Source organism: Idiotropiscis lumnitzeri, chromosome 19 (genome assembly GCF_059441095.1).
Source record: "Idiotropiscis lumnitzeri isolate Australia: NSW breed Sydney's pygmy pipehorse chromosome 19, RoL_Ilum_1.0, whole genome shotgun sequence".
Lineage (NCBI taxonomy): Eukaryota > Metazoa > Chordata > Actinopteri > Syngnathiformes > Syngnathidae > Idiotropiscis > Idiotropiscis lumnitzeri.
Window position 1 is genome coordinate 9,559,667 of NC_142409.1, and position 18,971 is coordinate 9,578,637.

At 41.7% G+C, this 18,971-nt stretch overlaps 1 protein-coding gene across 4 annotated transcripts; it reads left to right on the plus strand.

Annotated features, from left to right (window-relative positions):
- Positions 1-184: 184 nt before the first annotated feature.
- esyt2b (extended synaptotagmin-like protein 2b) lies at positions 185-18,637 on the plus strand. Of its 4 annotated transcripts, XM_088283414.1 has the most exons (24): positions 185-768; positions 3,696-3,737; positions 3,923-4,057; positions 4,321-4,397; positions 4,517-4,589; positions 5,286-5,375; positions 7,906-7,961; positions 10,143-10,263; positions 11,091-11,267; positions 11,351-11,433; positions 11,701-11,749; positions 12,112-12,201; positions 12,274-12,369; positions 13,022-13,123; positions 13,554-13,610; positions 14,251-14,325; positions 15,215-15,301; positions 15,391-15,540; positions 15,849-16,210; positions 16,477-16,575; positions 16,880-17,011; positions 17,083-17,188; positions 17,292-17,341; positions 17,797-18,637. In XM_088283414.1, the coding sequence occupies exons 1-24, from the start codon at positions 349-351 to the stop codon at positions 17,855-17,857; spliced, it is 2,790 nt and encodes a 929-aa protein (XP_088139540.1). In that variant the 5' UTR covers positions 185-348; the 3' UTR covers positions 17,858-18,637. The 4 variants fall into 4 exon arrangements, with proteins under 4 accessions (XP_088139540.1, XP_088139535.1, XP_088139538.1 ...); XM_088283409.1 differs by lacking the exon at positions 13,554-13,610; XM_088283412.1 differs by lacking the exon at positions 13,022-13,123.
- The last annotated feature ends 334 nt before the right edge of the window (positions 18,638-18,971 follow it).

The following is an 18,971-nucleotide window of genomic DNA, read 5'->3' on the forward strand; positions in this document are numbered from 1 at the left end:
ATTACATAGATCCGCGTTACTATTTATTGATTTATTTATTTATTTATTGGATTGATTGAGATGCGTCTGCTTCCAGTGACCGTTAGATGGTGCTGTTTATCCGTTTGTTTGCGCTTGAGCATTATTGGAATGGGATGAAGAGAATCGTTCAAGCACATGATCCCTCTGCATGTTTTTGGGAACGTTCATTCCCACCCCTGTGCGAGCGTCGGAGCCGTGAGGCTCTGCAGCTTAGTCGCTGCAGCCAGAGGAATGGCTTCTCGGGGCTCCCCGTGAGGGTTATGGGTCAGCAACGGCGTGCATGTGAAGCAATCGCACCACCTTTCCCTTCCCTTTTGGACACTCGGAATGTCCAGAGACAGCATGACGACCGTGCGAGGAGCCCACGGTGCGAGCACCAGCCCCACCGCGGCGGCGTTACCCAAAGAGAACGGCCACGCCGAGCCGAGCCCCGCTTCGCCCGGCGTCCACTTTCATCGCCCCTCTGCGGGGAACACACCCGGCGATGACAGCCCGGTGTCGGCCACCAGCGAGCTGACACAGACGTGGGTGCAATTTGCCAAGACCTTTGTGCTCATTTTCCCCATTTACGCGCTGGGCTACTTTGAGTTCAGCTTCAGTTGGATGCTGATCGGACTCGTGGTTTATTTCTGGTGGAGGAGAAATGTCGGAGGGAAGCGCAGCCGCTTGAGTCGGGCTTTGGCTTTCTTTGAGCGGGAGGAGAGGAGCCTCGCCCCGGGTCTGACCACCTCGGACCTACCGCCCTGGGTAAGACTCCCCCGATTGCTCTGTTTTCCACCTGTACTACTATAACTTTGCCCATCAGCTGACTGGAGGTGTAAAGCTGTGACTTCGAACCAGCTGTCCACTTTCACCCCCCACGTAAGGCTGTGACGTTAGACCTATACCCCCAGCCTGAGCTAAATACAGCAGGGTACAATGGTAAACCAGACACCCTGTTATTTTGGGATGGAGCATGCTCACTCTCTCTGTTTTAGTCACTTTTTTATCAGTGTAACAGGTAGTCTTAAAGATTAAGTATCAACCCGATACTAAGTAAATACAGCCAGCAGTTTCAGAGATAATGACATGGTTTAGCCAAATATGATATTTTGGACACACTAGCCGATTTTTAGTTACTTTTCATCTAAGTAGCTTTAGTTAGTGATGTGTGATACTTGCAAGATGTGATAACCAAATAAATACATTGACAGTATTGATGGACTTGTCTCCCCACCGCTTGCCCACCTCACATACACCCACTTGCTCTACTCGCAAAGTTGCTCAGAATAAACTACGTAATTGGCTCTGTCTTGTCACATCAGAGAAGTCACAATGCCTGTGATCGGTACTTGGACTTTTCTCCTCACCGCTTGCTTGACTCACAAACACCCACTCGCTACATTTATAAAGCAGCTCTGTTAAAAATATTTGATTTGCTGTTATAACTATTGGAAATGACCATGTTGTTGTTTAAAAGTGCAAGCAGTAGTCAAAATTATCTAACGATAGCTTCTGTTCCATCTCGAAAGGCATCAGGGTCTGCTTATTGAGGACGACTGCATTTCAAGATCTCGCAACATGCAGGTCTTAATACTACTTGTCTGTCTCAGAGACGATTCAATCTGCATCATCCATTTGTACCTACAAGGTGAAATTTTGTAGCGGCTTTACCTGCGCTTGCGCTGCAAAAATCAATAAAGCGCACTTGGTCGAGCTTCCCTTTATTTCCCCAACCACTGCAGCTTGGACTGTCAGTGTCTCTCACAATCCTATCCACAGCCTCCTCATCCACGTTGTTGCTGCGTTAACCCTGTCCTGACTTGTGACTTTTCGCTTTGTTGCTGTTGAGCTCATAACAAGACGACTCAATGCGTCGCTCTAAGTAGGACTTCATGTTCCTGTCATCCCTGCGATGACATAAACGCCGCATAAGCACTTTGGCAGGGGACTCCGGCGGGAATGGCACCGTGTTCTGACTGCTTGACTGCGTGCCATAACTCACACTGCTGCATTTTGGGAGCGGGGAGGCGGGGGGAGGTTTGGTGTCTGTGGACAGTAGTTGCATTGACTGGATGACCGGGCGTCTCCTTTGGCCCGTGTTCAATCAATACTTCATTGACTGTCAGAGCCAATCTCGCTAAGCGTCAAAGTGAGGAAAAAGGTGTGAGAATGTTGCGGATTACACCTTGATGGATTGAATCTGTGCCTATTAACATCACTGAACTTTGCATTGTGCTGACGATATTGGTTTGATTTCAATCGATATGCCTTCCTTGTCCTCACGGCATTGCATTAGAGCAAAAAATGATAAGGGAGTGTGTGTCCAATCCAATTGAGCTTAATTACATCTGCCGGCGCCTAGTTTATTTATGTGTTTGTTTGTGCGCAATGATCTGTCTCCAGGTTTTGATATACTGTGCTGTGCGCTAGTTTTGTTGTTTTCATCAGCCTTTTCCACCTCTTGACATAATTGCAAAGAGTAGGATGGATTGAGGCAGTTGCAGACTTTAGTTAGTGTTTAGCGAGGAAGACTTGAGTCCAACTGGTTGATCCAGACCAAAATCTTGACTCATTCTGGTTGGAACCTTCGCTTTGTTCTTGTTATAGGTTGATCCGTTGAGTTATTTTTTTTGTGCTGGCTGAGAAATCACCAGAAGCAGTACATCCTGATCACTAACAGGACTGGACCTTGTCAAGATATTTTAGAATCTTCACGGCGGCGGGCCATGCATTTTCAGGGTGGACGCTCAACTTAATCCACCACTTAGTACTATTACGCACTTCATAATCAATATTTTTCTTTTAACATGACAAAAACATTAAATAATGCATCATACTGAAAAGAGATGCTGATTAATAAATGTATTAATGTGTGCAGATTGCATCAGATGTGTTTTCCGACCGACCAATCGGAGGATAGAAAAATGCTGATGTTATTCTGGGCAACGTTGCTGGCCCTTGTGGGTTGAATTTGAAATTTGAAACAAGGTGCACACATATCGAATTTTTTTTTTTTTTCATTTTATATGTTTTTCTTGCTCAACTTCACTTTCAGTTTCAGCATTAGTTTCATAGTAAAGTATGGATATACATGGAAAGAAATCACCCAACGCATCGCATTGAAAAATAAAACAGGCATTGAAAATATTTTATTATGCTGTTTTTTTCAAGGTCAGGATTCAGAGTTTCCCTTCACCTTTTTTTTTTTCCAGTGACAGCGCAATGATTTTATTTTTGTCACTTTAAGCGTTTTGAGTTTCACCTTTTGACTGGCTTCAATTTTGCTGGCAGTGTTTTGGCGTCAAGATGAGAGGCTAATGGAAGTTCACCCTGAAAAATGGAATAATAGAAAAATAAAAGAACTACCACCTAAAAAGACGCCGGGAGAATCTCAAACTTGCCTCTGAAAAATACATCAGTTTATAAAAATATTAAATACTGCGTTTTATTATTGTCTGGATTTTCATGCCAATCTTTTGTTTGTGCCAATTTTCTGTTCAATGCCAAAATTGAATAGTCCCATAACAAATTGTTTGGCCAAAGTTTTTTTCTGAACTTGTTTCATATTCATTCAAGCGTGGCCCCATATAATGTGTGCGTCCGTGTCCTTGGAGTTGACCTTTCAAGACATTTTGGCATTCATCAGGCTTACTACCCTACTGTGAGATTTGTCCGCTCTGTTTTCTCTGCAGGTCCACTTCCCGGATGTCGAGCGAGTGGAGTGGCTAAACAAGGTAAAAAAAAGCCAGCGGCCGTCTTTTTGCATTATTCGCTTGAGTGAAGCCACGCCTGTGCGGCGCATTCCACCGCCGTTCATAAATATTCATGCCTTGATGCATTGCCGTGTGGCCCTACATACTTACATGATCTTTAAGAATACTTACTGTCGCACTAACATTATTACTCTCCATGATGTCAGACGGTAAAGCAGATGTGGCCCTACATCTGCAAGTACGTGGAGAAGCTGTTCCGCGACACGGTGGAGCCAGCGGTTAAGGAGTCCAATGCCCACCTCAGCACCTTTCGCTTCAGCAGGATCGACATCGGAGACAAAGTGAGTGCCTCCTTAATGGCTACTTTTATTATATAAATTAGGTTGAGTTGTTTGTGTACATGAACATGGTGGACTAGTGGTGAGAACATCTGCATTGCAGTCAGGAGGTTCTGGGTTTGAATCTCAGCTGTGTTAAAGGAAGTCATCTTTGTGAGGAAGTTGAGGCAGCTCCGTTCCGACACGCGGCGTTTGCAGTGACGGCCCAAACACCGAAATCATTGAAATGTGAAATGAAAGTTTCATCTGCGTGTTTTGCGGCGTAGCCTCTGAGGGTGAACGGCGTGAAGGTTTACTCCGAGAATGTCGACCGACGCCAGATTGTCATGGACCTTCAAATCAGGTATGTAAATGACTAATTGTTTGTTTGGACGACAAAATTAGTGAGCAAAACTGGCAAGGCGGGACAACAAATCTTTTCATTAGCTGAAATATTAACAGACAATTTCACTTGTTTGCCAGCTTTGTAGCGAACACAGAGATCGACGTGGACATCAAACGCTACTACTGCAAAGCAGGAATCAAGAGCATTCAGGTCAGTATGCGTTGGAACAAACTATAACCCGTACGTCGTCTTCGCTCCATCAAAGTGTTTTGTGGTTCTCGTTTGACCTTCACGTGTCTCTTCCGAGATTTATTTCTACTGCGTCTTTCCCATCTGGGATGTTCCCAACAGAGACTCAGCAGCTCGTTAGAAGCCCTGTCAGGTTAGCGGCGGCCACGTGAGATGTTTCCATCCGACGGCTTAGTCGAAAGATTGGTGTATATTTTTTGTCATTAAATCCTAATAAGGGTCATTTTTGTTTCAAACCGGGCGGGTGGAAATATCGTCATAAATTACTTGTGTGATAAATTATACCAAAACATTAATTACATGATTTAAGTCAGGTTTAGTAGTTAATTATGGTATTTATGCAAATCATAATACGTTGACGCCAAGCTTCAATTTTATATGATTAACGTTTTTAAAATCCAAATATAGATAAAAAAAAAAACAAAAAAACAAGCATCTGTAGATGCCTGGTGTCGATGACAGCAGTTGGCGTCCTCGAGCGAACCGCCAGTCCTTTAATCCTCTGTAACTGTCTTAATATGTTATGAATGAGAAGGTGGAGGATGATGTGGGGATTGTATTTCCAACCTACAGGCCAACGTCACGAGGCCTTCATTTTGTGTGTGCGCGCGTGTGTGTGCGCGTGTGTGTTAACATGTTCCTGTTGTAATCCCTCAGATTCACGGCGTGTTGCGCGTGCTGATGGAGCCGTTGCTGGGCGACGTGCCTCTTGTCGGAGCGCTTTCTCTGTTCTTCCTCAAGAAGCCTGTAAGTTTGCCATATTATTGCAGATTTTGAGGGGCGCTAGGTGAATGGTGGTCAGCCTATCGGCATCACATTTCCGAGGAATCCCAAGCACTCCAGCTTTCTCTCACATTCCAAAAACATGCATGTATAACCCTTTAAGCAACACCAACAATGAAGCAGCACATGTAGACAGACAGTACAACAATTCTCACATTCATATATTTTTTATTTTCTGCAAAGAACAACTAATACAGCATTCCGGCAGCATATTTACTTTGTGTAATTATTTGTTACACTATCCACTGGTGCCCAAACCGTGGTATTGAAAAAAAAAAAATGGTGTTGAACTTGAAATATTTCCACTTTTGGTGTACTCCAGTGTCTGCATGTAATAAAATCCAGAATGTAGTGTTGATGGAGTGGATATGATATGACTGGAGGCCATAAAATACTGTATGATATTTCTGCTAACCTTGCGTCATTATGCTGGAGCTCATTGCTTTTTCTGTGCTGCAGATCTTTTTTTTTTTTTTTCTCGCACCCACACTTCCTTGTTTAATCTCTGTTCGCTCTCCCGACACATCATTAACCACCTCGCCGGTTATTAAAAAAAATCCACACATTTGACCGATTTACAGCAAATGGGATCACCCAGTGGAGTTGTATCGCAAAGCTTTTAATAGGCAGCCCTACTTTGTTGGCGTTGTCCTCACAGCCGCGACTGGGAATCACTAAATTGTCAAAGCTTGCTCAACATTATGCATTTCAATCATTCTTCGCCAACATGCCAGGAATGCCAGTCACGTAAAAAGCAATGCGGCGGATGCTTCTTCGTTGCAGCATGCCATAAAAGGGGCGACTGCCAAATGAAATTTCCAGACCTTAAGCGGCCTCATGGATCAGGCCGGTCATTATGTCAGTAAAGAGATTTTATCGGTGTTTATTTGCATAATACTGTACATTAAATATGTATAAATAATAAATATAAATAACATAGTAAAACATACGCCATAATGGAAGTTATATAGTCAAATGCGCCTTAAGTGGTACATGACACAAATGTTATCAAAATGTTTCTCTTTATCTCATCGAATTTCTGAAGGAGAAAGGAAAAACTCTACTTTGGCTGTTTTTTTATTCTTTGTTTTGTTTTGTTTTGTTAATGTTGGCCAAAATAGCTGCCCCCTGAGATGGATGATAATGGATTTATTAACCTGCTAAATCCTTGCTCAGATGATGCAGTATAAATCAGAATACCTCATTTAGACCAGTTATGGCACGTGTTTAGTTCACAAATCCGTTTTTAAAGTTTGCATTATGTGTTCTGCAAGATGAAGCATCTTAAGGAAATATGTCTACTCTGTATTCATTTGGTGTTCGTTTTGCTGTCGCTAAATGCTCAAATGCTAGTCAGCAGCTTCAAGCAAACAACAAACAAACAAACTTTTCGAGTCGTAGTATCGACTAAAGACGTACAGTATCGGCACGCCTAATTAAATCAAATTTCAAGCAGCGTTTCATAGGATCTATCTGCCAACCTAATTTTTTCCTCCATGTCTCATTTTCTTTGCCTCCACAGAACGGGAATGTTTCTCCCACCACCCACATAGCATGCCGCGTTGCTCAATATCTGCTGCAGTGGAAGCATTATGAGGATGGGGGGAAAATAGGGTGGGCTCATTAGGCGAATCGTGAAACCTAGTTCATGTGTGAATGTTGTGTTGACATCATTCCGTTCGGATTTCTTTGTCAGTCACTGTGTTATATTCTGCACTGTGCGACCCGTGACAGCGTTGTTCAATTGCATTTTGCTCATTATAGCCTCGCGCTCAACAGTGTTAATGAGGCCCCGAGGAGGACTGCTCCTGCTGTTATTAATAATTTAAACAGGTTTTTCCACGTGACAATTTGTGACCCCTGTCCCACTTGTGGCTTTGGATCATAAACAGCAGCCAAAGGAGATCGCGGCAGTTTTGTAATCACTCACCGGATGCTTAATTAGGTACACAAAAAATTGCACTTTGTAATATTGCATTTGGTAAAACATACAATAATGAAAGAATAGTCATTCTTTCTATGGATCAACAATGCTTGATATATATGCAGAATCACAACCAGTATATGAATAACTAATTGGTATAAAAATAAATACAAACAAATATGGTCCACTGTTCTAAACACAAAAATGTAAAACATGCACAAACGAATGCCTTTCTAAACTCACTTCTTTGTATCTCAACAGATTGTGCACGTGAAGTAGTAGTTATGCAATGCGATGCTTGCAGTTTGGATGCCGTTTCTATGAACAGAGCAAGCTGCAATAAGTCTGACTTGTACCCATTAATAATAAATGCATGCAGTCAATGAGCCATCGCCGCCAAACATCCACATAGGCCTTGATTTATCGATTTTATGTTTGGCTTTTCATTATGCTGTAGATCCACAGGCCTTGTTGGCTGGAGTGACACGCAAGTTGTGAATGGAAAGCAACGCAAGTGTGCTATTCAATTAAAATGCTCTCTGTCTGCTTTTTTTTTTTTTTTTATTGCAGCTTTTTGACATCAACTGGACGGGCCTCACGAACATACTGGACATTCCCGGGCTCACGTAAGTCAGCTAAAATCGGCGAAAGACGAGCGTTCTGGTTTTTTGTTTTTTTTTTTGCGGAGAGCGAATCTCCCCTTCTGCGATTGGGAATGTGCGAGCTGATGGAAAAGTCGATGTCGATTTAAGGAGTCGCATTTACTCGTTAAGGTGAAAGTAGTCGGCCAAAACATGTCAATTAAAAATCTTGCTTTGCGTTAATAAACAAAGAACACTTAATAATATTCTGTCTCAGAAAAACAGTATGAATCTCACCTTATTACTTGGATATAATATTGAGGCAATATTTCACACTCCTTACGATCACATTTATTGAATGAGCATTCTTAAATTTGCCGTAAAAAGGCTCTTAAAAACTTCCATAAACCTGAAGATCACATTTTTTTCCCCACAAACGGTGGGCACATTTTAGTCTCAAGAAAGCCCCCTGAAGGCCGTATGCCAAATGTGTATATCACAACTATATGTCAGTAAAATATAAAAAATATATATACATATATATATATTTTGAGATCTTATTAGATTGTTTTGTCCGTATGGCGAGTGGCGGTGAGTAATAAAGAACAAATATTTAGTTATTGTACCTAAAACGTTTTTTTCAAGACTGTATGAGCACTTTTGCCACCTCTGAGTACGGCAGACATGTTGGCACAAAAGTACTTGCTGCCCTTTTGTGGTGTCCTTTGTGAGGGGGTAAAAAAGATCAACGCAGCTTGTGCAATATAATACTTCAGTGTGTGTGTACGTGTGTGTGTGTGGTTGTTGTGGGGGTGGTCACGTGAAAGGAGGTGTTGGCCGGTGAAGGAGAGGTCGCGGTGCTGAAATCAGACAGACAGCATCAGCTGGCTGCACAGCGCGTGGTTGTAATGTTATTATTCAACACGTGCACGATTAATAATGTAACTACGTGTTTATTACTGTGGCTGTGCAGTAGTTTGCTGTAAAGTGCAAGTTTGATTAGAGGGAGATCCCCATCCTGGGATGTTTTTTTTTTTGTTATTTGTTAATTAAATAAATACGATAGCTAAAAAAAATAATCAAGAAGTAAATACAGAATCAATCTCAAAATATTAAAAAAAAAAAAAAAAAGAATAGAAATAGTTATAAGCCTGGACCAACGGAATTTTCTGCTGTTGCTAGGTGTAATTCGTGACCAACCCGGCAAGAAAATCAGCATTTGTCAGTCACACTTACTGTGCAGTTACCATGGCAACAGACGGGCGGAAAACGGTAGTTGTAATAAAATGGAATCAATTGGTATTCCGACCCTTTGTCCTTGAAATGTCACTTAGCTGTTAGTAAAGGCTAACTGTTGACATTTACGTGGTTTGACAATTTGACCTTTGCTTATTTATTATCAATCGGAGACATGCGACATTATTAAGATCAATACAGTATTTAGAGGAGGACCTAGTTTACTCTTTTTTTTTAAAGCGCTTAAGAGAAATTGCTAAAATCTACTGCTCCTCTTTTTTTTCCCCATTTGTTAATCTCCCAGATTGGAAAGTGTCTCTTATATTGACGCAACATTTAATTAAGTGTGCTTGGAATGGCAAATAGGCCAATCACTGTTCGGGAACCAATACTCGTCTTTTTCTTAGCCTCTGGAGCATTCTTGAGCGACAAATTTATGGCAGTGATTATATCAGGCGCTGGTGCTAAGACGGCGGGCCCCGAGATGCCGCATCGAATCTGTTTCGAATTTTATTTTAGATGCCTTGTCAACGGTGGGCATGAACTCCTAAAATTGACTCAGGAGCGGCATGTATGATTTGGGGGATTTTTTACTTTTTTTATTCGGCAAGATGGCATGTTGATCATGAGTTAACTTAGTCCGTGGATGTCTTCCGTTTTGGTTTGAAGCGGCCATTTCAGAATCACACACACCTTGTTGTTAGTACTTTTTCCTTATTTTTCAAAATTGGCAGAGTGCATGCTCCCCATTGCAGCCGACTGATACCAAATTTTGCACACACGTCGATTATGAGAACACCGATCGACCATTTCAGGTTTTTTTTTAAGGTTATGATCCCTTGTAGATGGAAAATTGTTGGCGAGAGCCTTTACGCCCAAGATGAAATGAGTTTGGAGGAGAATATTTAGAAGCCCAGGGGTGTCGTTTTTTTACCCGTCGTGTTCATAAATAATACATGGCTTTCTGTTTGTATATTGCTTCCCTCACAGCGGCCTCTCTGACAGCCTGATTCAAGATATCATCTCGTCCTATCTGGTCTTACCCAACCGGATTACCATCCCGCTGGTTGGCGACGTAGAACTGGCCCAGCTCCGCTTCCCCATGCCAAAGGTACTGGAGGAATGTGGTTGTGTTTCTTGGACGGTGTAGGAGTTTGGTGGGTGGTTGTGCAGTGTATCAGGTTTGGTGACTGATTTTCATGACGTCACTGATATTACAACCTAAATAGAAAGCAAAGCGCGGAGAGTCTCTGTCACTGAATAGCAAAATATCTTCAATCTCTCATTACTTTTCTATTTTTGTGGCAGTCCGCTTTTCTCATGACAACCATGCTGTTTTCGTGGTTCAATATACCAAAAAATATATTGTCCGTGCAGCCTTGCAGCCTGACTCAGGGTTACAATTTTTCCGTTTTTTTTTTGTAGATTATTTTATTTTTTTTTATAGTAAACTGACCCACCAACATGGTGTGTGAAGGCCTCATTCCCGTGACCACGACAACACGTTGAATACTCACAGGCAGCAGCCTTGATTGAGACGCTTGAATATATTCGTCCCACTTGAATCATTAAATTAATTAGTGAAAATATCAACTCATTACCGCTCACTTAAACAAGAATAATGAAGCTAGGCTGTCGTAGGCCTTTGGTTGCATGAAAAGCCAAAGCACGAAATTAAGTGAGTATGAAAAAACGGTTTTATACATCGGCACGTATCGGAGCGACTCTGTGCAAGATTAAATTTTTAAAATTCATTTTCAGAGTAACGTTATGACCGAGTCATCATTTATTTGTATTTTGGGGCTAGGTCTTAAAATTTGGGATTAGGGTCTTTGGTTCAGGGTTTAGACTATACGATTATGGGATTATGTTAGGATTAGAGCCATAAGGGATTAAGTGCATCTGTAATCTCTTCATTCATCCTCATCGTCTTTTTAGGGAGTGCTTCGGATTCATTTCTTGGAAGCTCAGGATCTGGAGGGGAAGGATAAATTCTTGGGCGGGCTCATCAAGGGCAAATCGGACCCTTACGGCATCCTGCAGATTGGCAATCAACTCTTCCAGAGCAAGACCATCAAGGAGAGCCTTCACCCCAAATGGAACGAAGTTTACGAGGTGACAAAGTGCAGATTTGCCTTTCGTTGAAAGGTCCGCGTCGGCTATTTGCGTCGATAGTAAACAATTATTGTCCTCGTCAGGCTTTGGTTTACGAGCACTCAGGTCAGCACCTCGAGATCGAGTTGTTCGACGAGGATCCCGACAAGGACGATTTCCTGGGGAGGTGCGTTTCCTCTCGTTTATAGCACATCAAGGGGGAGGCGTCGTCATCTTTTACCGCATGAAGCGCTCAGTCGTCAAATATCGCAGCGACGCTGCGGCCAAACACAAAGACAGATTTGTTATTTTTGTAATTTAGCATCGCCCTTTTTTCTGGTATACGTGCTTCCAATTTGGTAGAAAATCTGTCGGGGTTCATTTTTAAAGTACACACGCAAGTGGCCAAATGACAACTGTTTTCCTGCTCACAAATTTTTGGGGTTGCCCACAGTCTGATGATCGACATGACTGAGCTGCACAAAGAACAGAAGGTGGATGAGGTGAGCATTGGCTTTCTTTTTCTTCTTCCCCTCCTTTCGGTTTCACTCGCTGCGCTTGATGTCTTTCACAACGTCAGCAAAAGTGTCGAGACACCGCCCTCGTGTGTGTGTTTGTTGAGTGAGCATTAAAGTAAAGCCAGTCGGCTTTGAATAGACAAGAGGGAATAATGAGGCAGAGGCGGCGAAATCCACCTACAGTCTGTTTTTTTTTTTTTGTTTTTTTTTTGTGACTCAACTGTTTTGCCTGCATGCTTTTGTTTAGCTAAAACATTAAAATCCCGTGGGGGGTTTGGATTTATCCGTGTTACTGTATAAATCAAACTACTTGCTCAATCCCAAATAAGTTTTTGTGTGCTCGGCAGTGGTTCGACCTCGAGGAGGCGCCAACCGGGAAGCTCCACTTGAAACTCGAGTGGCTGTCTCTGCTGTCCACATCAGAGAAGTTGGAGCAGGTACACGACCGTCTCCGTCTCGCGCCATCAATCGCCCAATTGTCTCACTCTGCCTCGTCTCCGACCAATCAGGTGCTGCGAAGCGTGCGAGCAGACAGGAGCCTGGCCAATGACGGCCTGGCGTCGGCACTGCTGGTCGTCTATTTGGACTCGGCGAAGAACCTGCCGGTAAGAAAAGTCATACATAAACACGCACGCAACCAGTTTAGTAGGAAATACCCACTTGTTCAAATAAGTCGTGGGTCAGTGTTACCACAAGGCTTAAGTTTCCTCTTCAGTTTGCGGGCTGTGTTCTTTGGTTTCCGTGACGACTGAACTCCACGTGAACCGGCGTGTAGCAATCTCTTCTCCCCTTCTTTACTATCGGCCTCTTAATCGTATGGATGTACTTTTGCTTAAACCCGACTCTTTTAAAAACAGATTTAAGCTCAAGATGAATGTCTGCTGTTTTCTTCTCGCTGAGCCAGTGAGTACCATTTAAAAAAAAAATAATAAATAAATCTCAAATCAACCATAAATGGTGAACACGTGTGAACACACGTCACAAGTGTGTTTTGAACATGCAGAGTAGAAAATGCTTGCAAAATACAAATTAGTGGTATAATGTGCACCGCAAAAAAGAATGAATGGTATTAATATAATTCCTGGATCGTTGGGTAAGCAAAAAAAATAAATAAATCACACGTTTTGTATTTCTATTTCTTTTTCGTATCTCAGACCTCACATTTGAACAGGGCTCTGCAGACTTGATTTTTTTTTTTTTTTTTTTTTTTTTAAAGTCACACCTCTCTTTATCCTCATTGCCCCTCCCCCACCCAAGAGCATCTTCAGCGGCAGCTTAGGCTGCGGCAATTTAAGAGAGAGACGAGCGTCTGGCCTGGTGTTTTGCGAGAACAACAGCTCGGAGTATCGCACCATCTGCGTGAGTGCTTTAGCATGTCGGTTGGGTTTTGGCTGCACGGCCTGCTGACTAATTGGTTGGCTTGGAGTGCCCATAAACAAGTCGCCATTGAAATTGGTAGTAAAATAAAAACATTGAGAATGTCTACGATATTTATTGGAATAAAGTGATTCCCAAACTTTTTAAACCAAACTTCACAGCGATCCATTTAAAAAAAAAAAAAAAAATGAATTTGACTTTGTTATTCGGTTCTTTTTAAATACTTTTCAAGGCTGATTTACACGTTGTGGTTCTGCGACAGGAGTGGACAGCGTGTTATATTAACATCTGCACTCCCTACAAATATCCATCATTCCTCTTTTTCGACACGTCACCCAACTTCCATCCTGCTAACCGTTGGGTGTGATTTCTCTATTTGTCTCCCCTTTGAAATCGCCTCTTTGATGAAAAGAACAACCTGTCCGATTTCACCTGTGACGGGTTGAAGCAGGTCTTTAAGGCCTTGAAGGTAACATGGGATCGGAACACGAAATCGACACCGCGGGCACACGCACCGCGTCACCGCGTTAGATCGTTCTGTCATGTCATCTTGCATGCGTTCACACTTTAAGCACTTGCATGTTCAGACACTTTATCTTCTTTTGCTTGCATGATTGTTCAAACTAGTTGATTCTGCACCATTCTACTTAGCTTTGTAGTATTCAGCAGCCGTAGATATTTTTGTAAGAAAACATTCATAATGGGATTGAAGCTACAACGTCATAATGAATTTCAAATGGGATATATAATACAATGCAAATTTATTTATATGGCGCGTTTTAAATTGCCATAGTCATTATTTCCTCTCCTATAACGTGATGTGTTACAATCGGGCTGCCGAGAAATGCATTAACGTCATGACTATCTCGAGTGTGCGTAGCGGATAAGTCCCTTAGCATTTAGTACATTATAATTTGCATTAAGATAAAGCAGAATGCATAAGGCTTGCTGAGGATATATTATTCATGGAAAACCTCTCACATCTTGCTTGAAAATGTGAGACTGTCGTCTTGCATGCTCAATGGCGGTTGGTTATTTGTAAGAAATACAATAGGAGAATCGCAGCATGAATGTCTTGATATCGATCTCCTCTGTGATTCTTTTCATAGTCGGCAAAGAAGAGCAGCAGCGAGCCGAGCCCTTACGTCCAATTAACCGTCGGGCACAAGACGCAAGAGAGCAAGGTGGGTTTCGCTTTCGGCCTATTGAGTTTGAGACATTGATTGTGTTCTATGTATGCTCCAGTGGATGTTGAAGTTTTACAATAGCTCGCACGGTTTTGAACTCGGAAGGGATGTGGCGGGCCCCGAGGCGGCTGACTTCCGTCAAATTAGGAGAGAGTGATGAATTAGAAATCTACGCGAGGAAATACAGAGTGGATTATCATCACAGACACATCTTTCAATGGTGATTTTTTAAGAATAAATAATTTCACCAATTATCGCATTGATGACCATAATGATGTATTTTGCGTCATTCAACAACAAAACCCACTTGAGGTCGCAATCTTGACATTCAACCCGATAATATCTGTGACTTTGAATGTGTGTGGCTTTATAAGGTGGGGCTTGGCCTGGTGAGTGATGTGGGAGGCAGCGAATGAGAGTGTAGAGTTGGCTGTTGTGACCTAAGGTTAGCGGCGGGCTGTTAACTGTCTAGTTTTTAAGCTGTCTGCATGTTGCCATGAGTCAGTTGTTGGGCCCGGCCAATTAATCAGATGGCCCATTTAATTGGCGATATTATTATAAAATGTCATTAATATTTTAATTTATATGCCATTATCTTTTTAGGTTCTAACGTGTTAACATGTAAAAATAAATAAATGAAAAAAATAATAATAATAATTGAAAAGAAGAAGAAACAGTCAAAAAATCGACTTGGAAAAAAACGGCTCTTGATATTGTGAAGACAAATTTCAAATGGATCTTTTTCAATTGTGCAGGTTCGCCTGATAGTGTTTGTAGTCAGCGAGAACTTGGCTTTTAATGAAGCTTTTCTAATTAACTGCTCCAACTTTAAATTAGCAGCTCCACTGCAGTTTTTAAGAGAACGACCTCCTGTCTGTTCTTAAAGATACGCTACAAGACCAAGGAGCCCTTATGGGAGGATTCCTTCTCATTTTTGGTGCACAATCCAAAGAGGCAGGAGCTAGAGGTGGAGGTAAGAACCAAATTTGTTTTGTGTTTTATAGTTTTGCACCAATTTCTGAATTACATTCTTTGATATGGTTTCCCTGCTTCACTGCGCAGGTGAAAGAGGACAAGACTAAGTGTACCTTAGGTAATCTGACCGTGCCTCTGAGCGGCCTCCTGGCCGAAGAGGACATGACGCTGACGCAGTGCTTCCCACTTAAGAACTCTGGTCCCAGCTCCAGCATCAGATTGAAAATGGCCTTGCGGGTAAAAGTGGTCTGGTACACGCTCATTTTAAACCAACTACTTAGTATCGTGAAATTAGGTGGACATGTCTGCCTTGACTTGAACATCAAATAAATCAGAAGAACTCATTGTGTCGCACATATACAATATTGTCATGATGTTTCAACCAATGAGTCTTTGTTCTGCTCCAGTGGCCTTTCAACCGCATAATTACACACGAGTCAAAAAAAAATTATTAAAACACATCGCTCATTGCTTTCATTAGTGTGAAACAAAGCTTTTTAATATTGAATTAATCACTCCTCTCATTTGTCATATCTCCGCGTTAGATCCTCTCGCTGGAGAAGCAGGTCTCGTCAGACCAACCTTCTTCGGTCCGGGTCCGCAAGTGCAGTTTACCCCAACCGTCCGCCTCGACGAGAGCGTCCACCTCCGACTCGCCGCCGCCTCGTTCGCCCACCCCGCCATCAAATCCGCCCCCGCCCGCGCACGTCTCCTCCCTCACGCTGCATCACCGGGACGGCGAGCCGTACGCCGTCAGCCCCCTGCGCAGCGTCTCCAGCCTGTGCGTCGGCATCTCGGCCTCCCAGAAGCACCTGGCCCACAATGAGTCCACGCCCAGCCTGGCCTCGGACATATCGCTGCCGTTTGCCACCTTGGAGCTCCAGCAGCGGCTACGACAGCTGCACAAGTAAAATGACTACTCATCTATTATTTAGGGTTCAATTTCCAGTTTAGTGACGCTTTCCTATATTGCCAAACAACTCTCTTTACTTTGTTCCTACGCTGTTATTACCTCCGTCAAGGCGCCCATTGAAATTTTTTAGCTAGCAGATGTATGCCCCGTATTCATTTGTTTTTGTCAGAGACTGATTACATTCTATTTTTATACGTACACTAAATGACTGCCTCGGCTGTGGTCTGACTAACTGACTGAGTTATGTGATACGCTTACAGCGGCTCTACCTCCAGCCAGTTTCCCCTGGGTGAGGTCCACCTGACCGTTCGACACAGCGCTCAGCGCAACAAGCTCATCGTGGTGGTTCACGCGTGCCGGTAAGCCTCCAAAGTGACAGCAAATGCGAAACATTTGACTCTTTGAACACTTCTGAAGCATTTCCATATTTTTGCACTCATCTGGTGCGCTTAAGACCAATTAAGGTCTTCCTGTTCCCATTTTGTTGTTCACTCTGTTGCGACACAAAACAGCAGCACCGACTCATGACAATGCACACAAACTCAATGTGGAGTCCGCGTGTCACATTTTAACTTGTGGAGGCAGCAGTTCATACACTAAACTCTGTGTATGTGGCTCATGGACACATCACCGAACACAACTTTTGTCTCGTGTGTTCCTCAGAAATTTAATCGCCTTCTCGAAAGACGCCTCGGATCCATTCATCCGCCTCTACCTGCTGCCTGACAAGAGCCGCTCGGGCAGGAGAAAGACCGGCACCGTGAAGAGGAGCCTCAACCCCGTTTACGATCAGACGTGAGTTCAGCATCTTAGAACCTTCTGACACGTTAGCTTGTTTACTCCACTTGGTTTTTGTGTATTCGCAGGTTTGAATTTAGCGTGTCGATCGTGGAGCTCCACAGGAGAACTCTGGATGTCGCCGTAAAGAATGGAGGGAACATCTTGTCCAAACACAAAGGCCTCTTGGGAAAAGTAATAAATGTTTTCTCTTTTGTATGTGTCTGGCTGTTTATTTTTTAGAATAAGAACTATAATTTCCAGTCTGCAAAGTAAAATATACCTTGTTCAATTGCAGGTGCTGGTCGATTTAAGTGGAGAAGATATAGCAAAAGGATGGACGCAATGGTGAAGTTGCATTTTATAGTTTCAAATCGTATTTTATTATTTTAACTCATATGATTGTTATTGGCCAACATATACAGGAAATAATACTGTGCAGGATTATGTTATGAAGGTAAGGAAATACATTGTAAAAATAGTGAAAAGGAGGCATGATTCAAAAAATAAAAATATTGTAAAAAATATATAAGTTAAGTTCAAACCACTTTTTTGAAAAGAAACTGTTTCAGAAGAATCAACCAATTTTTTTAAATACCTCGATACAAAACTATATTTAATTTGACATGAAATAAATCTCATTTAATTTTAGTTTTACATTTTACATGAAATTTAATTTTAAAGTATGAATTAAATTATTAATTATTCAAACCGCTTATATTCAATTTTATTTTAAGTCTAATGTAACAAGTTTTTAAAATATCTTAAGTCCAGTAATAACAAGTTATCATTTTGTCTTGTAGGTATGAGTTGAGTGAAGATGGTTCGTCGTCGCAAAGGAGCATCCATGACACATTCACATAGTGACCCGTTTCTGATTTGAACCATTTTATTTCTGTCCTGTACATTTTTGTCATCTAGAATCATTTCTGCATGCATTTTCCCATGATTTTCCCATCCTGACTGTTGTCGGCGCATACAACCACTGTAACATATTGTAATCATATTGAAAGGTCTTGTCGCTCTTTGTGATGTTGCTCGTGCGTAACCTAGCAGGGCATTAAAAAAAAAAAAGTTTGACAAAAATTTTACCAAAGGTGCAGAATGAACCCCGCAAGTCGGCCAAGTAGCAGTTGTGTTTATATTTCGTCCTGCAGTGGATGCTTTGACTTTTGTTATTTATATATTTATTTTGATTTCAAACATGGAATGCACATCAAAGTGATTGCTTTGTGTATTTTTAGGTGGACTTTGTGCAATATTGTTTTGGACATGCATGGTCTCCACGACGAGGACCTTTTAGGGGCATTTTATAGGGCTGCAAATGATGTAGAAAAAATATATATATACTTGAATTTTGGGTTTGGAGGGGATTCAGACCAGATGTGAGCCAAGAAACCAAGACTAGAGACAATTGTTCATGTGTGTGTTTTTGAATATGCAGAGCTGCCAGCAAAATGTAAAGATATTAAAACAGATGTTTGTATAAGTTTTTTTTGCCATGCAGTTATAACTGTTTGTGTTTATTGGAGCTTTTTAATCTATCCTGTGCCTTAAAGAAATGAAAAAACCTCACCACCGTGTAATTTTTGCCTTCTTAAAGTTTTTTGATTTTGAATGACGTGTGGCTTTTTGATGAATAAATTGTTTGTTTCCTTTGTGAAAATGGTGTGAGGGTTTTTTTTTAAAGAAAAAAATCATCAATACAGTATATTTTTTGATAGCAAAATTTAAGATTAATTGAGAATACACACTTTCAAATAATTGGTGAAACGATATTCTTTTTAAAATACGTTTACAAAATATATTTTAATTTTATGACGAGTAAAAATATTAGTCGATAATATATATTTAAATAAAATGTTTCATCCAGCTCTTGCATATATTGTCCTCGATTTACGACAGAGGCGAGTGGCAACGTAACATAAATTTCTTACACAGCAATTGTGAAGACAAAATATACATATAATATATGCAT